General features: G+C 46.2%; 1 protein-coding gene across 1 annotated transcript in view; it reads right to left on the minus strand.

The window, feature by feature from the left end:
- The window catches only part of Hgsnat (heparan-alpha-glucosaminide N-acetyltransferase), a 32,030-nt gene extending 15,128 nt beyond the window's left edge, over positions 1-16,902 (minus strand). Inside the window, exons 1-9 of the mRNA XM_052162272.1 lie at positions 16,691-16,902; positions 13,097-13,212; positions 11,732-11,868; positions 11,201-11,322; positions 8,574-8,643; positions 4,482-4,551; positions 3,103-3,212; positions 2,836-2,912; positions 1,456-1,486 (exon numbers count right to left, since the gene is read on the minus strand). Coding sequence (XP_052018232.1) covers positions 1,456-1,486; positions 2,836-2,912; positions 3,103-3,212; positions 4,482-4,551; positions 8,574-8,643; positions 11,201-11,322; positions 11,732-11,868; positions 13,097-13,212; positions 16,691-16,892 — 935 coding nt within the window. The 5' untranslated portion in view covers positions 16,893-16,902. The remainder of the gene's footprint in view (positions 1-1,455; positions 1,487-2,835; positions 2,913-3,102; positions 3,213-4,481; positions 4,552-8,573; positions 8,644-11,200; positions 11,323-11,731; positions 11,869-13,096; positions 13,213-16,690) is intronic.
- Positions 16,903-19,946: the final 3,044 nt, after the last annotated feature.

Here is a 19,946-nt window from a genome sequence, read left to right on the forward strand (position 1 = left end):
GAGTGAACGGAAGTGGTGCCTCAGATGGGAAACGTGCCCTGAGGAGATTAAGAATCCATGAGTGGAGAGTGCTTCCGCTCCACTCCTATGCAGTTTTATTTACACCTCTCGTTTCCTGTTACATTGTATCCATATTCACAGATGCCAATTTACTGTACCTGTTTTTAAGACATATGATTTACACATATTTAGGAGATTAATGGAACTTGACTCTAAATTCAGAACTTGTGGTAGAGTTTCAGCGTGAAGTAGAGGATAACTGTTTTAACAAGATGCTCTCTATGAAACTGTTCACCTTTGGGGCTGAGACTACAGTTTAGTGGCAGAGCGCATGCTTATAGCATGCACAAGGTCTTAGTTTTGTTTTTTGGGTTTTTTTTTGTTGTTGTTGTTTTTTGTTGAACAGAGTTTCCTCTGTGTAGCCCTGGCTGTCCTGGAACTCACTCTGTAGACCAGGCTGGCCTCAGAAACCCCCCTGCCTCTGCCTCCCAAGTGCTGGGATTAAAGGCGTGCACCACCACTGCCTGGCAAGGTCTTAGTTTCAATCTCACAAAGACACAGAGACACCAAATATCTTCTATGTACGCATGCGTAAACATGATGTCAAGTGTATGAACTGCGCAGTAACACAGCTTACAGTGGGGCTTGACAACAGTCAGTGCTGGTTCATGACCTAGAAACGGTCACAGAGAGAGGTTCCAGCCTTTCACAGACAGAGGGTGGGAGATGTGTGGAGGGGGGCATGGCAGGCTGTGAAACACCTCTGACATCCTAAGAGACTGGAACTTTCACTGGACCTCGCAGCCACGGTTACTAATCCACCTCGAAGTCACTTACGACTGCTCTTCTACTGTGTGCGCAGTCTGTTTGATTCATTGGCTTTTAAGAGCACAATATGAATCTACCTGACTTTTCTTGGATTTCCACGTCATCGACCGTACCACCTAAGCTAACGCATACTTTTAATCTCAAGTTAATATTCTTCCATTCCCCTTACCCAGATCACGCGTGTGTATCATTTGCCAAAAGCAGCAGATACAGAAGCTGAGATCCACTTCCAAAAATCTACTGTAAAGGTTGTAAGCAACCAGTTTGATAGATACAAGTTGACAAACAACACTGTTTGTTGTCTGGACAAGTTGGGATCAGTTGGAGCCAGTGATGCGATCCCCCGTATCTCTCTGTTAAAGCTTTCTGTAAAGAATCCCTTTCCTTCTCCATGATGCTGTCTGTGCTGTTCAATAAGTATAGAGAGAAGCCCTTTGTTAGAGGGACACCCAGCACATGCAGACAGACAGACAAATAGATAGAAGGCATGGGGGACTGAGGTAGAGACTTCAAATTTGGACTCCAAGAGAAGGGTTTTATCTCCTTCTGTTATTCAACACCAACACATTACTGGTGACGGACGTTAATCACTAAGTGGATAACCCTTACAGTATATAGTCAGCTCACCATGGGAAGACGAGGTCAGCTACAGTCAGTCCTGTAAAACAGCACAAGAACACACAGTAAGAAAGAGGGCTCTAGAATATAAATACTTCCCAGTTCCCGTATTTACACAGAGAGTATAACACAGAGACAGGAGCCCCTACACAGTCACTGGGCCTGACCAGGTGAGGGGAGGTTCCCGACCATAAATGGAGACTAAAACAAGAGATCTGTGGACAAGTTCATGACCTTCCAGCAATACTAATTGAAACCTATTCTCTCCTTCCACCAGACGCTCCACGTCTTCCACCAGACTGTCCAACATGAGACATAAAATATTCAGTCACACAAGAAAGACTCTGATGTTTAGAATGGGGGATAGAGGGGCTGGTGAGATGGCTCAGCGGGTAAGAGCACTGACTGCTCTTCCAAAGGTCCTGAGTTCAAATCCCAGCAATCACATGGTGGCTTACAACCATCAGTAATGGAATCTGATGCCCTCTTCTGGTGTGTCTGAAGACAGCTTCAGTGTAGAATGGGAGATAGAACTCTTGTTTTGAATTTCTCCATTAATTAATTATTTTATGGGTGAGGAGGCATGGGTAGATGTCAGGGGACAACATGCAGGGGTCACTTGCACACTGTGGGTCTCGGGGATTGAACTCAAGTTGTCAGACCTGGCAGCAAGCATTTTCACCTGCTGAGCCATTTTGTAAGCGGGCGAATCTTGTTTTACACTTGGCCCCAGCCAAGAGGTCAAGAAGCAATAACACTTGTTTTAAATAAATACTTGAAAAAAAACTCGTGTTCTACTAGCACCTGGACCCTAGGTATTAGTATTGAGCTACATCAGGTACAGACTCCATCACTTGGTCCCAGTAGTCAAACTCTCTTCTAGAGGTTTCTGCAGGTATAGTCTGGTTAGGATAAAGACAACTAAAATTTCTCAAAAGTCCATGTCTGTATTCTATTTTCCAGGTTCTAAAATATCCACGGTTCAGCCAACTACCCACCCAGACTCATAGATAGCTATTACTGAGTGCCACTCAGAATAATCTTCCTAAGTGACACCCCCAGAAAGACTGCAAGTCTTAAGTAGGTAGACTTATCCAGGCCATACCAATGATCGTGTAAAACCCAAGTCTTTACAGTACCAATCACTAATGTGTAAAATTAGTCCCATAGCAGAAAAATCCAGAGTCACCCAGTCACTACAGGGACTCACTCTAGATTGTCAGAAGAACCAAACCGAAAGGCCTGAGTAAGGCCAAGGTGGTTCTAAGCAGGCTGGGAGGGCGCTGGTGGAGTACCCACAGGGGGATGCCAAGTCTTCCGCTGACCTACAGGTCTCTGGGGACAGGGCTGGGGTGTTACAAGCAATGCTATCTGCAGGAAGTGTCTCACCATTCCAACTTGAATGTTTGAAGTACCAATATTTCCCTCCTCCATAATTAACGAAGACCATGAGGATAAGAGCTAGCCTACAAGGCAAACAAAGAGAGGGGGGTGGCTTTGAATTCCCAGCAGTCCTTTCACCTTGGCCTCCCCAGAGCAACACTATACCAGCCTAGAAAATGAAAAACACGTAAAAATGCCTTTATACTAAAAATGGGCTTGAGTGCAATCGCGAGATCTAACAAGGGCCTGTGCCCACCACTGAGCCCCACTTACCCCCTAAATGTGTCCACGCATCGGAGACGGTTCAGCAAGGCAGAAGAACGCCGTGTTTCTGGTTGGCAGTCAGCGCTGAGAGGGTCTGCTCTGCTGGGGGACCCTAGCTCCTGCCAAGCAAAGGAAGAAAGAGATGACACTTGGAAGGGCCAAGGAATAGGTTTCATAATTCGGTAATCCAGGAGAGAAAGTGGAGTGGAAGAGAATAGTTTTTGAACAATTGTTTGGTTTTGTAAAGACCCCATCTGAGGTTTCATTCATTCTTTCATTGGCATTTTTCTGTTCTTGGCTGGCCTTCCTGGCAGTCATGTGATGACACAGGACTAGTTCTGTGGTAGTCCAGAACAGATGGGGAAACAAATATGTGATGGAGACTTTATTCGTCCAGATGTAACAGTCGATTTAATTATCACAATGGCCATCGACATTTACACTTCTAATACTCCATGTTCTGGTTCTTTTATTTTCAAGTGGGGCTGCCTGCTGAGTGGAACCGGTACATCTTAAGGCGGCCCAGACTTCTACCCTCACTGAGAGAGGGGACTGGAGCCTCCGCAGAGGCTGAGGATAAGGCTACTTCTTATTAGGGATCCGTCTTGGAGGCTAGCGAGATGGCCAATCTTCAAGTGTCAGCTGCGTGGGCCTCACAACCTGGGTTTGATCTCCCAGAACCCACGGTGGGAGGAAAATATCTTCTCCCAAAGGTTGTCTTCTGAGCAATACATGCAGGCCATAGCACATGCATGCACACACACACCCACACCCATGTGTCTCTTTTATGCACATATAAATAAATAATACATAAATAAATGATAAAATATAATAAAAAAAATAGATGTGAGCGGGCTGAGACAGTGGGGCAGGTGCTTGCCTGTCATGTTCAAGGCCTTGGGCTTGATTCCTAGTGCCACCTGAGTGACTGCGACAGCACTGGCCTGTAACCTTAGCACGCGGGAAGTGGATGAGAGGAGGATCAAGGGTATCCTTGGCTATACACTATACAGTAAGTTAGAGGTTAGCCTCAGCTACATGTGGCCTTGTCTCAGAGATGGGGGATGGGGTGAGGGGAGGGGAAGAGGAGGGAGGGGGAGGAAAGAAAGAAAACATGCAAGGGAACACTGGCCTACACTTGGGGTTATCAGACAGGAAGAAGAATCTAAGTCCAGACCAGGAATGTTGCTGCGTGGGGAAAGTCTGTGTAGCACGCACAGGCCCTGGGTGAGATCGTCAGCACAGGGAAAACATTCACGACATATGGTCCGGCCTTGTGCAATAGAACCAAATGTATTAAAACTGGACAATAATGCTCACTAAAAGAAAACTCTAAATTCAAACTTATAAAACCTCCCAGACAGCACATGTAAACCTGAATAACTCACAGAATTGATGAGGCGATCAGTTTCTCGAGATGCTATTGCCTTAGATATCCAGTTATTGACGTCATCCAAACTGTATTTAAAAAAAAAAATTCCTCCATTAGTTTTTCTGTCTTGAATGGTAATATTTTCGAACTGACTAGATACTGAAACAAAACTTATGCTAAGATTCATAAACATTATGAAAGAGTTTTAGAAATAGTAAAACAGAGACCAAAGTTTGTAACAGCCTCATCAGCTAATAAGAATGATAGAGACCAGCCGGGCGGTGGTGGCGCACACTTTTAGTCCCACCACTTGGGAGGCAGAGGCAGGCAGATTTCTGAGTTCGAGGGCAGCCTGGTCTACAGAGTGAGTTCCAGGACAGCCAGAGCTACACTGAGAGAAATCTCACGGGGCAGTGCTCTCTGTCACCAGGGTTCTTGCCACTGCTAAAAGTACAAAAATGAACATGTGGCAACAACTGTGACCACTCGACAGAGGAATGACACCACAGGACACACAAAGAAATGAGGAATTAAACACAGAAAAGCAAAAAGCACACTCTTCGTGATTGCCACTACATGCCAATGCACACGCGCACACTGGAGAGAGCATCTGTTGGCCATGAACCAATTCTTCCACATGGCTGACAAAAGGGTAAATACATTAATTGATTTTTCATTAGGATGAGATTTCTACTTGGGCATAAATCTCTCTAAAGATCTCCAGCCCACAGGATCGCCCACTAAATGAAGATGTTTACCCCCAGGCCTGACAACCTGAGTTTGATCTCAGGAACCCTAAGAGGTGTCCTTTGACCTCTACACGTGTGCATGTCCCTGCTACACACACACACACACACACACACACACACATAGAAATATTTTTTAAAACACAATTTTTGCTGGGTGTGGTGGCACATGCCTTTAATGCCAGCACTTGGGAGACAGAAGTAGGTGGATACACCAAGTTTGAAGCCAGCCTGGTCTACAGAGTGAGTTCCAAGACAGCCAGAGCTACACAAAGAAAACCTGTCTAGAAAACTTAAAACCACAAACCCACCCATATGTTTTGATAAATGCAACGAGTCACTGGGATTCAAATATCCTTACTTCATCTAACTTCCCCTCCTGACTCACTGTCTTCTATAACTTTACAGAAAGCCCAGGCAAAAATCACCCCATCCACAAACACGGCAGCATCTGTAAAAGTGGGAAACTGTTTTATTTCTAAACATGATCATGACATAATCATATTTTACATTTACTTTCTTAAGTTTATTTATTAATTGAGGAGGTATGCACATTCCAAAGAATGGCAGTCAGAGGACACCTTGCAGGGATTGGGTCTCTCCTTCCACGTGGGAGCTGGATCGGTCGGGATGTCAGGCTTGGTGGCAAGTGCCTTTACTGTTCAAGCCATCAAGCAGACCTTTCCCATCATGCATTTCTAAGGATAGCAATATTCCTTATTATCCTCAAGTAGCCAGCTCAGTTTCCCTGGCTCATGGATGTTCTTGTTTGTTTGTTTGTTTGTTTGGATTTTGTTTTTTTCGAGACAGGGTTTCTCTGTGTAGCCCTGGCTGTCATGGAACTCACTCTGTAGACCAGGCTGGCCTTGAACTTAGAAATCTGCCTGCCTCTGCCTCCCAGAGTCCTGGGATTACAGGGGTGTGCCACCACTGCCTGGCTTATGGATGTTCTTTATATGTGTTCAAGTCAGCCACCCGTGACACCCACATAGCGGATGCTTCCACTTGAAATCCTCTTAGAAAGCACACCCATTCCCAGTCCGCAAGGCACTGAGAATGTCACTGTCACATGAAGACATTAAAATAGACACATTCAAGGAAACACCAAAAAGGAGAAGTTGAAATGCTTAAAAAATAAATAAGACATTGGTCTTTGATGGCCTGTTCTTTGATGGCCTGTTCTCTGAGTGAAAGGGGGAGATTCATGGTTCATACCACATCTGTGGTCTGACACAGGTGTGCTGAGAAACAACAGGGCTTTAGCTCCCCCCCCACACACACACCAGAACTTTCAGTCTCCCAACCCTGGGAGAGAGCCGTTGGAGTCCAGTTACACCTGGGCAAGATGACAGGATGACCAGTTCCTCCTAGCAAGTACCTTATCCCAGCTATCTGTCGCTATGAAGTGAAGGGACAAATCCATCCACAGGGTAAGCACACTGCTATATTGGAACAGCGTGTCCATCTTACCACAAGACTGACAGGGTGGCACCTGCCTCCAAGAATGTAACTTTGGGGCTGGCGAGATGGCTCAGAGGTTAAGAGCACAGACTGCTCTTTTAGAGGTCCTGAGTTCAATTCCCAGCAACCACATGGTGGCTCACAACCATCAGTAATGGGATCTGATGCCCTCTTGTGGTGTGTCTGGAAACAGCTACAGAGTACTCATAAATGAAATAAATACATATTTAAAAACATATTAAAAAAAAAAACAAAAAAGAAAGAATTGTAACTTTGTACTTTCCTCCTAGGAAGCAGCATGGGAGCCTTTCCTCTGTAAGGTCAGGTTTCTTAGACACAGAAGGAAACTATTCCAAATGCTCACAGAGTCAGAATGCATAAGTCCCCACGAGGCAGCCAAATGAAGGTTTTTTTTCATTTTTCCAACCTGAATCGAGCTAATGTTATAGTGACCTCTGTGGTCCTTCCATCCACCTTTCCATTCTCAGACAAGATTTCACTACGGAGCTAAGGCTGGCTTTGAACTCAAGCTCAGGACCCTCCTTTCTCAGCCTCCCACTTGCAGGGATTACAGATGTGTGTCACCATAGCCACCCTTCTTCCTTTGACAACACAAAAGAACTTCCTTCCAACGGTAATCAAAATGTGAGAGATGCTTGGCAATTAAGAGTGCATACTGTGGGGCTGGTGAGATGGCTCAGCAGTTAAGAGCACTGACTGCTCTTCTGAAGGTCCTGAGTTCAAATCCCAGCAACCACATGGTGGCTCACAACCATCCATAAGGAGATCTGATGCCCTCTTCTGGAGTATCTGAAGACAGCTACAGTGTACTTATATATAATAAAATAAATCTTAAAAAAAAAAAAAAAAAAAGAGTGCATACTGTAAGCCGGGCGGTGGTGGAGCACGCCTGTAATCCCAGCACTTGGGAGGCAGAGGCAGGCGGATTTCTGAGTTCGAGGCCAGCCTGGTCTACAGAGTGAGTTCCAGGACAGCCAAGGCTATACAGAGAAACCCTGTCTCGAAAACAACAACAACAACAACAACAACAACAACAAAGAGTGCATACTGTTCTAAAAGAAGACCTGAGTGTGGGTCCCAGCACCTACTTGGGTGGGTGGCTCACAACAACCTTTACTCTACCTCCAAGCAATCCAATGTCTCTGGCTTCTGTAGAGGCAGGCAGGCAGGCAGGCAGGCAGGCAGAAAGACAGAGAAACAGGCACACACACACACACACACACACACACACACACACCCTTCACATACATACTACTTTTTAAAAATAATTAAACCTGGGAGTTGATGAAACCATCCTGGATCTATTTTGCTTTATTTCTTTTTTCTGGTCTAGTGATTCACTTCCTAGGATTACTGTTAATTAGGAAGAGAAAGCCAAATGGCTTCTCCAATCGGATGCTTCGGAAAGGGAGTCCGTACTGAGGTCCTGAGCTACATTTAGTGCTATTACCCTTGTACTACACTTATTGCCCTCCCCCCAGACTCCTGGGCTATCGGGGAGCAGAGGAAGAGGGGGCAGAGTGTGGGGGTGGTTAAGATGTCAAGATTCAGAGATATTATAAACCATCTCTACTAACTAAGACTCAATGCAGGAGACAAACATCTTTATCTTCAGCCATGTAGGGTGAGGAAGGCAAGAGCCCATTCCCACCTTCAGTAGCACACCCTTGGTCAGAGACTAGAGTCTGTTCAGATGTCCAGGACTAGGATTGTCATGGCAGATGTACAAATCCTATTAAACAGAGAATAAGGGTCACCTGTGTGTGTCTGCTCCTGGTCACTGTCCTGGGGTAGAATAACGGCCAGTTAAGGGCCAGATTACCCTTTGTGGTTTATTATCTCTGGGTCCATGTTTCCCAGCCACGCTCTCCTCAACTTACCTCAGCAAGAGCCGCAGGAATGATACTGCGATGACCAGGGCCAGACCAACAAGGATCGCAATGCTCACAGCTAAAAACAAAGGGAAAACGTTACTCCCAAAATGCCATCCTGAGTACCAACGCTAAGCTCACATTCACATGTTGAAAAAACAATGGAGACCGAGGAAGCAGGGAGCTGAATGGTACACTCTCAACACGCCCATCGCTTGGCTCTGGCAGATTTGCTATTATTATTAAGACGCTGTCTCTCTTGGGGCCGGGGATGCAGCACGGTGGCAGGGCACCGACCTTCCACTTGCCAGGACCTGGTTTCTAACTTCAGCCAAACAGAAACGGTATCGCTCTGTTTCATCCATTAAGTCATGTCTTGCTTTGTTAACATATTTTAAACCCCAGACAACGTGTCGCTCCATCCCTAAAACCTTCGCCATGTTCCTAGTGGGTGTGGGTCCTGGAGAAGGAAGGGTCTGGTCGCTGCACTGAAGAGAATACAGCTCTCCTTGGGGAGTTTTCTACCCTCGGATGGAAAACCTCTACCGACTCACGAGAAAATATCTACCAGGGTCAGTCCTCAAAACAGCCAGTTCTCTTCAAAACCATCAAGGTCACAAAAGACAAAGAAAGGCATGGGACTATCTTTCACTGACCGAGGCAAAGCAGTTTTGACAACTAAATGCAACATGGGACCGCAGATTAGATCCTGGGTGGGAGGAATGGGGTTAAGGACAGGCAGGATAAAGGCCTGTGCCGGCCAGCCTGCCACTGACTTCCATGCCCAGAACCCACGTGGTAGAAGAAGAGAACCAAACCCTCAAAGTTTCCTTTTACTCCACGATGTGTGGACTCTGGCACCACCCCACCCAACACAATAAATAAGTAAATAAATAAATGTAGGCTAAAAAGAGCAACTCGAGTTTAAACGTCTATAGTATATATGTGCTGTATAAATGTTAAGTTCCTGGTCCCAATAATTCTATACAGGGTAATTATAGTGAGATTGCATAGTTAAAGAGCATAAACAAAGGCAGATAAGGGGTATTCAGAAAACTTTTTGTAACATTTCTATGAACCTAATTTTTTTTTCTCACAAACACAGTACCATGCAAAGTTACCGATAACTCTTTCAGACTGCAGAGGCACCACCTGTGGCTGGCCATGGGACAGATGTGCACACTGGAGGCACACATGGGACAGATGTGCACACTGGAGGCACACATGGGACAGATGTGCACACTGGAGGCACACATGGGACAGATGTGCACACTGGAGGCACACATGGGACAGATGTGCACACTGGAGGCACTTCCTGCTGCTGACCACGTGGTGCAGACTTGCTGAGCTAGCAGAGGCCCGTCCATTTGGCGTCGGAGCGACCAAGTGGGCTCCAGGTTCAGGGTTAGCAGCAAGACTGCTGAGCCATCTTGCTGGCCCTCAAGTGAGAGTTTTAAATCGCCCAAGCCAATATCAGGAGCCCCTGTTACTCCAAAGGCAACTTGAGGATGGTTTTTATTTTTTGTCTTCTTTGTTTCATAATAACCCTGTGGTTTTTACACCGTTTACAGATGTTATTTTTCACTATTGACATTCATTACTTTTTTACATTTTTTTCACTCTTGGTATGTATGTATGTATGTATGTATGTATGTATGGGTACATGTGAGTCACTGTGCGTGTGAGGATCTCAGAGAACTTTTAGGAGTCCAGTCTCTGTACCATGTGAGATTTGGGGATTGACCTGGATCCTCAGGCTTGGTGCCTTCAACTGCCCAGCCATCCTGTTCAGCCTCAATATTCTTTTAACCAGTTAAGCTGCCCCCCCCACACCCCGCCCTGTGCCCCTTTGGTACTGGCTCTGCATTCCTTTAAAGTAACATCATTCAGCTTCCCGAGAACTTATTAATGTCACAAAGATTCCCTGCGGTCCCTTAAAGAGCGTCTCACACAGTAATATCTAGAGAGGGCTCAAGGGGACAGACGTTCTGCAGCAGAGTTGTAGGTGAACGGAAGGATGCTTCCTACTGTAAGGGAGCCTCAGCTGACTGTCACTGACAGGGTTCACAGGAAACACTGTGTGCTCTCAGTCCCCACCCAGAAAGCCAAGTGCCCTACTTCCAGTTTCTTTCCAGTCTGCCGACTTTTAAAAACTGTATTCTTTGTAAGTAGACCTAGCAATATCAAAATATGGTGCTATCACACATGATTTTCTTAGTATACACACTTAAAATAATCAAACTGGAATTGGAGGTATAGGCTAGTGTTAGAACAAACACTTCGGCGTCTGTGAGGTCCTGATTTTAATGGCCAGCACCCAAAAGAAAGAAAACTACAACTGTACTATAAACAAATGAGAAAGATAATATATAATCCATGTTTGAAATGAATGAACACACCATGGAATGTCAGAAGCAAGAAGACTGGAACCTTCAAAAGCACAAACTTAAACCAACGTGGGGCTGGAGAGATGGGTCAGCGGTTAAGAGCACTGACTGCTCTTCCCCAGAGGTCCTGAGTTCAATTCCCAGCAACCACATGGTGGCTCACAACCATCTGTAATGGGGTCTGGTGTACTCATATGCATAAAATAAATTAATCTTAAAAAAAAACAAAACAAAGAATCATATACTTACGAAGGTTGCTGTCGACTGGATTCTCATTAACGACTAGATCACAGGCAGTTTCATTGGCTCCGCTGGAAGCATGCTGAACCAAAAGGGAATAGTTTCCAAATTCTCCAAATTTATATTCCAGCCTACAAGGAGCAGGCAAAATGATGACAAACAGTTACATGAAGACATAAGGAGCTAGACTGGAGGTTCTCAACCTGTGGGCCGCGACCCCTTTGGGAATCGTATATCAGCTATTTTGTATATTAGATATTTACATTATAATTCATAACAGTAACAACAACTACCTATAACAGTTATGAAGTAGTAACAAATATAACATTATGGTTGGGGTCACCCCAACATGAGGAACTGTATTAAAGGGTCAAGGCATCAGGAAGGCTGAGAACCAGAGAGAGACGTTGCTAACACCATCAGCCAAGAACGATATGAAACCTTATATCATTATATCTTATATCAGGAAGATTAAGGAAAACGACAACCATGTAGGAAAAAGAGCAAACTTGAGTTAGACCACGAGGAGGACTCCCAGACCTGCAAGCTGCTCTCTCTTCCAAGGTGTAGTTCACCTGCAGGACCGAGCCGTGCTGGGTGCTCACGGACACAGCCGCGACGCTTGGCTTTGCAGGTTTTCCGCTGTGAGAGACGTTCGCCAGCGGCTGGAAGGTGCACTGTTGAGACACAAGCCCAGCAGCCGTGGTGTCAGGAGGGTTCTGTTATGATTACTGCTGCTGTTATTTGGCTGTGCTGGGGGTCAGAGCCAGGGCCTTGTATTGTTAGGCAGGTGCGTTTCCATAAAGTGCACCTCTACTCCTGTTAGAGGGTTTGAAAGTCTCTCTGTTGTGGGAGAAAATAATAGCCAAGAAAAAAAAATCCTAACTTTTCCTTCGTACTTTAAAAAAACTTAAAAGTGGGTGCTGGAGAGATGGCTCAGCGGGTAAGAGCACTGACTGCTCTTCTAGAGGTCCTGAGTTCAATTCCCAGCAACCACATGGTGGTTGGCGACCATATGTAATGGGATCCGATGCTCTCTTCCGGTGTATCTGAAGACAGCTACAGTGTACTCACACATGTAAAATAAATAAATTAATTTTAAAAAAACCTTAAAAGTGCAGTTATTTGGATACAGTATTTTATACTATTAAAGTAATGACTGCTATCCATGACGGAACAGAACGGAATAATAGGTATGAATAGGTATTCATGCCTATTATTCACAGGTTTACTTTTCATGAAATAAATACAGCCTACCACTAAATCTACCATTCTATAGTTTTCATTTTTGTTTTTTGAGACAGGGTTTCTCTGTGTAGCTCTGGCTGTCCTGGAACCTGCTTTGTAGACCAGGCTAGCCTCGAACTCACAGAGATCCACCTGGCTCTGGCTCCTGAGTGTTAGGATTAAAGGCATGCAGCCCCACATCGGCAGAAAATTAAATATATATTTTAAAAAAAGGATAACAGGACAGCCAGGGCTACACAGAGAAACCCTGTCTCGAAAAATCAAAAAAAAAAAAAAAAAGATAAGAGACACCCATCAGTTATGGCTAAGCACCCTCCCTTGACCATATTTTATCTAGCTTTTTTATTATGAACTGTTTCCATACCTCTAGCTGTGAAGGGAACAAGGAATGGTTAGGTCTGAGAACATTAAAAGAGTGTATCCTGGGGGCTGGAGAGTAGTGGTTAAGAGCACTGACTGCTCTTCCGAAGGTCCTGAGTTCAAATCCCAGCAACTACATGGTGGCTCACAACCATCCGCCATGAGATCTGACGCCCTCTTCTGGAGTGTCCGAAGACAGCAACAGTGTACTTACATATAATAAATAAATAAATCTTTAAAAGGGTGTGTCCGACAGGCCTGGGGCAGATGCTGAAGACGCACGCATTCAATACGTACTTGGTAACAGTATTCAGATTTCCAGTACACAGTCAGGCTTGTTCCCAACAGTTCGTTGTGGATAAACAGCAAAGCCTGATCCATCTTTAGCTCCACGTTCCTTCTCTCAGCTAAATCTGACAAGGATGAGAAAGAAGAACGTTACAAACCCCAGAGAGTCAAAGCACGCGAAGGGGGCCAGAGACGAAGGAGACAGGACAGCTGCAGAGCATCTCTGCATCAGTACCCACAGTCCGGAGTGTGTGGTGTCTCCAGCTGCAGAGCATCTCTTCAGCAGCACCCACACTCCGGAGCGTGTGGGGTCTCCAGCAGAACGCCCCGGGTGTGTGTGTGTGTGTGTGTGCAGATGTTGTGCGTGCAAGGACAAATGCATGTGCCCTGTTGCACAGATGGCTCAACTACACCTGAGGATTCCATTAGCATCGCCCACCTCCAGTGTGTGAGGACTCCGTGAGGCAGTTAACGGTCACTGAATTGAGTAGTTGTCACATATCAAGGGTGTCCAAGCCAGGTTATTTTCTGTTTTGCAGAAGAACAAAGCTCACAGCATTTTTTTTTTGTTGTTGTTGTTGTTTTGCTCATGCCCAGAGCTATTCAGTGAACTCACTGATCTGAACCAAGAGTCTGATTCCTTTGTCTAGACTTCAGCACATTAGTGATTAGCTCAGCCCCAGCAGCTTGTTAGACATGCCAACTGCAGCGTTCTCTCTACAAGGAGGGCAAGAGATGTCAAAGGCAGCTGCTCTTCCAGAGGACGCTAGTTCGACTCCCAGGACACACACGAAACTCACAACCATCTATAACTGCAGTTCCCGGAGAGCTTACACCCTCCTCTGGCCTCCTGTAGGCATCAGGCATGCACACGGTGCGGAGGCGTACATGCAGGCCAAACCCCCGCATGCATAAAGTAAAATGAGGAGACGCAAGACACAGATGTGTATGAAAACTCTGACAGGCAAGAGTATCTATCATCCATGAATTCTAACCCAGTGGGATAATACCAAGACCGAGATCCAACCACGGCGCCTAACGTGACCACCAGCACTTAATTCACAGCAAACAGCAGCGGAGCATGACCACACGCTCTTGGACTACACGATCTAGAAACAGTCCAGCCTGCACTACAGCCCTCCCAGAAACCCAACTGTGATGAGATCATCTGCGCCCCAGTGCTACGCTCACCTGCACTTACCAGCTGTATGCTGTAGCCACAGCAACAGTCCCCAACCCAAGAGCCACTGTCAGGCCTAACTGCAACCAAGTTCCACTCACACTGACAGGAAGGAAGACATAAATACAGACACGTGCAGGTGGGTGAGACTCCCGGGCCATTCTGCCTCTTAAAAGTTTGAGACCTCTCGCACCCCACCATTCTTTAATATGCGCTTTAATGCACTTGCGAAAGGGGTACGAAGTGTATGGCAAGACCGAAGGTCACAAAGACTCCCTGCTCCAGCCTTCAATCAATCAAGAGATACTTGCTTGATGACATCATTAAGGTGGCACAAAGATAACACTCACTTAGGACTGGGGTGTCTCCTCTCACCACATAGGCTCCAGGGACTGAACCCAGGCTGTCAGACTTGACAACACATTTACAAGATATATATATGTGTGTGTGTATGTATATATATGTATGTATATGTATATAAGTATGTGCATATATGTATACATGTATATATGTACATGTATGTGTGTATATGTGTATATGTATATATATATGTATATGTGTATATATGTGTATGTGTCTATATGTATATATATGTATGTGTATTTAAGAATGCACTTCTGTGAGTAAAGATTTTTTTCCCCAAAATAGCCTATCAAAAATGTTAATGCCATCTCAAAAGTACTATGAAATTTCAGTCCTTTTCGGTGTGGCCAGGGTATGACATCTGCAGAGACCATAGACTCGTAGCTGGAACAATGACTTTCTTACTGTGTGCCACATCCCAAGAGTCTTATACAATAGTCTTTTTTTTTTCTCCAGTTGGGGCTTCTCTGCATTGCAGTGATTGGCCTTGAACTGTTGGGTTCAAGGTATCCTCCTGCCTCAGTCACTGTGTGACCTAGAGCGATCAACCGACTTGCGTTAGGTCATGTGCTGCTGGGAGGTGGGTGTAGGTGGATTTCAGTCAGGGGCAGTAGTTAATGTCCAGTTACCACACTCCAGAAGGAAGCGTATCTGCTCTACGCCTCTGGCTCTCCAGTAGCCTTTGGATTTCTCCCTCAGTTTTCAGCTGGACAAACAGAAAACAGCACTTTGAACATGTGCTCACGGGGCTTAGCATGATCATCTTCCTAGCCTGTGAGTTTTGGAAAACTCATTTAACCACTTCCCTAAACCCAGGTATACTTAGGGATTTGGCTTGTTTGTTTTTTATCTGTCATAATTTTCTTTTTCATTTCTCCTGTTCAATTTTTTAAAATGTGTTTAGGCGCCTTACCTGCATGTATGTATGAATGTATGTATGTATGTATACCACATGAGTGCCTGGTGCTTAAAGAAGCCAGATGATGGCATCAGAACCCCTAGAACCTGAGTCTTATGTGGATGTGCCCTGACGTGGGTGCTGGGAAATGAACCCGGGAGGTATGGAAGGGTAGCCAGAACTCTTAACCCAGAGACATCTCTCCAGGCCATCGTTCATTCTCGATGGTCTTCCTTTCCCAGTGAGAGTTAAGTCCCTGTGCAATGGCTCTTCTCCCTATACCACAGCATCTCTTCCTGGACAGAATGGCTGCATTTCTACTTCTTAGTCTTTAGTAGTCTGTTTTACGCTTAGATTTCCCATGTGGGTTTCAGACTCAGAAAGCTCTTGACATTGTTACTATATTATCTGGGAGCATGTAGAGTCCCTCGGACCTAGATGAACATCAGAATTGCCTGGGAAGCTTCAGAAAAGAGCAGCAGAGAAAAGTTCATACACCCTAGCCAGACCCCAAACTCAGCAGGGACAGAGAGTGGCCTTAAACCTCTCCTCCCAAGGACGGATTGTAATTGCTAATTGTAATTCAGACCTTTCTTTGTGCTTTCTGCATTATTTCAATGCATTTTTTTAAAGTTTGGAAGCTGGAGGAGTGTTCCACACAGGCACCACATTCAAATTCTGATACAGAAAAGGGGATGGGTGGATAGTTGGATGGTTGGATGGATGGGAAAAAGGCAGGTGACACACCTTGCCAAGTGACAGGCCAAACAATACATAAAGGCAAGGGCTGGGGGCTGGAGGTGGGAGAAGGGGGTGCTCACTTGCCTCAGTCTTCGATCCAAACTATCCTCCCGACAGGAGTTTGGGAAATGGTGTTGCAGGACCCTGTGGACCTTCAGACCCGAGTCGAGGGAAGTCCCAGAATTCCTATTTTTTCACCCTTTCCCCTGGTGAATTCGGAGACGGACCGAGCACACAGCCCAAGGCCCTACAACTGAACCTGGGAAGCCAGATCCGGGTCGCAGCTCCGCGACGCCGGCACTGCGGTCCACCTCAGCGGGGACCCGGCGCCACGCAGGAGTCCTGCGCCCGGCGGGCTGTGGAGAGATCCCGGACAGGCCTACGCACGGTCCCCGCTGCCCCAGCCCGTGCGGTCGCTCACCTGGCTCCGCCCGGCGGCCGGGGGCCAGCAGCGCGGCGCTCAGCACCGACCCGGCCAGCAGCAGCGCTGCCAGCGCCGGGCCCGCGCCCATCCCGCCCGCGCTCATGCCGCCCGCAGCCTCTCTCCGGGAGCTGCGCTCTGTCCCCGCGGCCGAGCTGCGCTCCTCCGCCCGGCGCCTGCGCGAGCTCGACCCGCCCGTCATCGCAGGCTCCAGTGGCGTCACAGCTCCTGTCCCGCAGGGGAGGGCGGGGAGAGGGCGGGGCCGCCCCTTCCTAGGCACGCCCCGTGGAAGCTTCCTAAGCCCCGCCCATCTGGGAAAGTGTGTGTCCCGCTAGTGTCCACCATAGAGGGCAGCCGGGCTGTTTTCTACTTTTTGCACAGCGTTCAGTCCCATTGGGAGAAAACCGCAAAAGAGTGGTCTTTGCTTTCCCAGTCATCCGCTCCCTCACCATTCCCTGAACGGTCTAAATTCTTGCATCCTAGCCTTTCAACGTACAGATGAGTGTTACCTTCCAGGAGAGTCCTTAGTAGTAAATATGACTGCAGAGCTTTGCCCTTGCACGCACAAACTCTGGGCGTTCACTACCTAGAGTGAATGATACACTCCTTAAAGGTGTTCTGTTTCTGGCCTCGAACAGGTCGCTACCAGTCTGTGGAAGTTAAACGTGCCGGGGAATGAGGACTGCAGAACCGTACTGCTGGCTGTATTCCGGGAGAAACCATCAACATGTGAAAGAAAGCAGGCATGATATTTGTAATAAAACTATAATTGCGAAATCGTGTGGGCAATCTGAATGGCCGTCGGTGAGACAGCATCACAGCTGGCAGCAGTGGAAATGAACACACCTTCCCATTTCCACATGTGAGAGTCTTACGTAAGACGATGAAGCCCGGCAGTGGTGGCCACACCTTTAATCCCAGAACTTGGGAGGCAGAGACAGGCAGATTTCTGATTTTGAGGCCAGCCTGGTCTACAGAGTGAGTTCCAAGAAGCCAGGGCTACACAGAGATACCTGTTTCAAAAAGAAAACAAAAAGCAAAACAAAACAACAACAAAACGTTGAAGGGGAACAGGTTGCCCTTAGCTTAGCTTTGTAATGATATTTAATTACTTTCTTAGATGGACTTATTTACAAATTCCAATATGCAAAGAAACATACATGAAACTCATTAAAAGAATCACATTCTTGTGTTACTAAATACAACAGTGATCAAAATTATAACCTATCGAACAGATCCCAAGATTTAATGAAAAAAAAAAACACCCTGTGCTGAAAAGTTTCAGGCTCCAACATCACTGAGTCCAGTACTGACCATGTTTCTTAATAATTCTTTGTAATAGGCCCCAGACTTTAACACAACTAATGCCTTAGTGAACCATTCAGGTGCTATAATCAGCATATAAAATGTACTACCTGCCAAAACTAAAACAAAGGCCTAATCCATCAAGTCTATAGTTCTGGGAAAGTCTAAAGGTAAAGACCTTGTTTTTGCCTTCTGGCTAACTGTTCTTGTTAACTGAAGTGTGGCAACCCAGGATATAGTTTTGTGCTTAAGAGTTCACTGGCCAGCTAATAAGGACTTCCTATTGGCTTAAACCCATGTCTGAGTTGTCTTCTCTGGTGGAGACCCCCACACTATGTATTAGAAATATGTTCTGGGTCACAAAGAAAGAGACCATCACTGCACTTGCAATGTCTGGGCAAGGCAAACTACTTTACAATTGATCAAGAGTATGCTCTGTGTATCATACTAAAACACAGCAAGATAGAAATGACCCTGGTTTTTATTGTAACCCAGGGAGTGGATGGAGTCTGACTTCATCATCTTATCCAGTTAGCTAGTCTGTAAACAATCGGCCCACAGGAAATGGAGGAGGAAGAGGAAAGGCGTCGCTGTACTAAGGAAAAAAAGTCACTGCTCCAGGCCGTTAGATTCCTAAAGTAAGTGCAGTGGGCTTTTATGTAAACAAAGGGTAGGGAGGATTTTATGTTTACTGGGTAGGGAGGATTTAAAACATTTTCATAAAAGTCTTACAAGGTAGGGGAGATTAAATTTTTTTTTTAAATTCCCTGCCCTAACCATGTTTTATATTGATAGAGAAGATTCATATTTGGAAAGATAAACAGTATACTCAAGCAACAGTTAGGAGGGAGAGAACAGGTCAGGCCAGTGTCCTGGCGGGCTCCAACTGGTGACATGTTGCGTAGGCTGGGTAGTAAAGAGGGATATGGGTATGCCCTGCCTCATTTTAACATGCTTCATTTGAACTACTTGATAATTCTAGGGTCCCAATACAAAGACAGTGTGATTGATGCCAGGCTGGAAGACCAAGGTGCCAAGCACCTGACAGGTGCCAAGCAAGCTGGGAAGGCTTCACAGGACACTGGCACTCGCAGTGACTCCTCGGGGACATTAACTACAAGGGGGAGGAAGAGTGCAATTGAACTGTGACTGAATGTCTGTGCTAAAAGGCAAGGATCTGATGGGCCCAAAGTTCCTGGCTGCCCCAGCACACCGGTGAGTTAGCTCTGAGTGACTCTGTACTGTGGCCTCTGGCGTTACAGCCTCAGACATAAGAAAGGCTTCTCTCAAGTGGATTCCTCTTGCAGCCAGCCCAGACTTGTGCCTGTCTCCCTGCCAAAGAAGCAAGAAGCCACCGCGACCCTTTCAAGAGTGACCAAAGAAAGGAAGGACAGAGAGTTGGTTTTAAAAGGATAAAAAGCTTTAGGAAACCAGAGAAGAAAATCTGCAGGTCCCGGATGTCAGCCAAGTTCAAGAAAGCAATGAGGTTTTCAGGACCAAGAGTTCTAGTCCCCTACCTGAGAGCTCTCATAGTAGCCTCTGGAGGGGATTGTGGTGGGGTTAAGAGCGCTATACCTGAGGACTATATCACTGGAGGGGAGGGAGAGCCCATGGCTGCTGCCTCCTGCTGCTCCTTGATGCTGCCAAATACTGGGGGGGGGGGGGGGAGTTAAAAGTGAGGTGATAGCATCCCTTGCTGGGCTCCCCTTGTGTAGCCACAAACTCTGTCCAGAGAGAGAAGAACTCTCAGCTTCTAATGTCAAAGAACACTGTATATATAATAAATAAATCTAAGCCGGGCTGTGGTGGCACACGCCTATAATCCCAGCACTCTGGGAGGCAGAGGCAGGTGGATTTCTGAGTTCGAGGCCAACCTGGTCTACAGAGTGAGTTCCAGGACAGTCAGGGCTATACAGAAAAACCCTGTCTCAAAAAACAAACAAGCAAAAAA

Source organism: Apodemus sylvaticus, chromosome 18, assembly GCF_947179515.1.
Source record: "Apodemus sylvaticus chromosome 18, mApoSyl1.1, whole genome shotgun sequence".
Lineage (NCBI taxonomy): Eukaryota > Metazoa > Chordata > Mammalia > Rodentia > Muridae > Apodemus > Apodemus sylvaticus.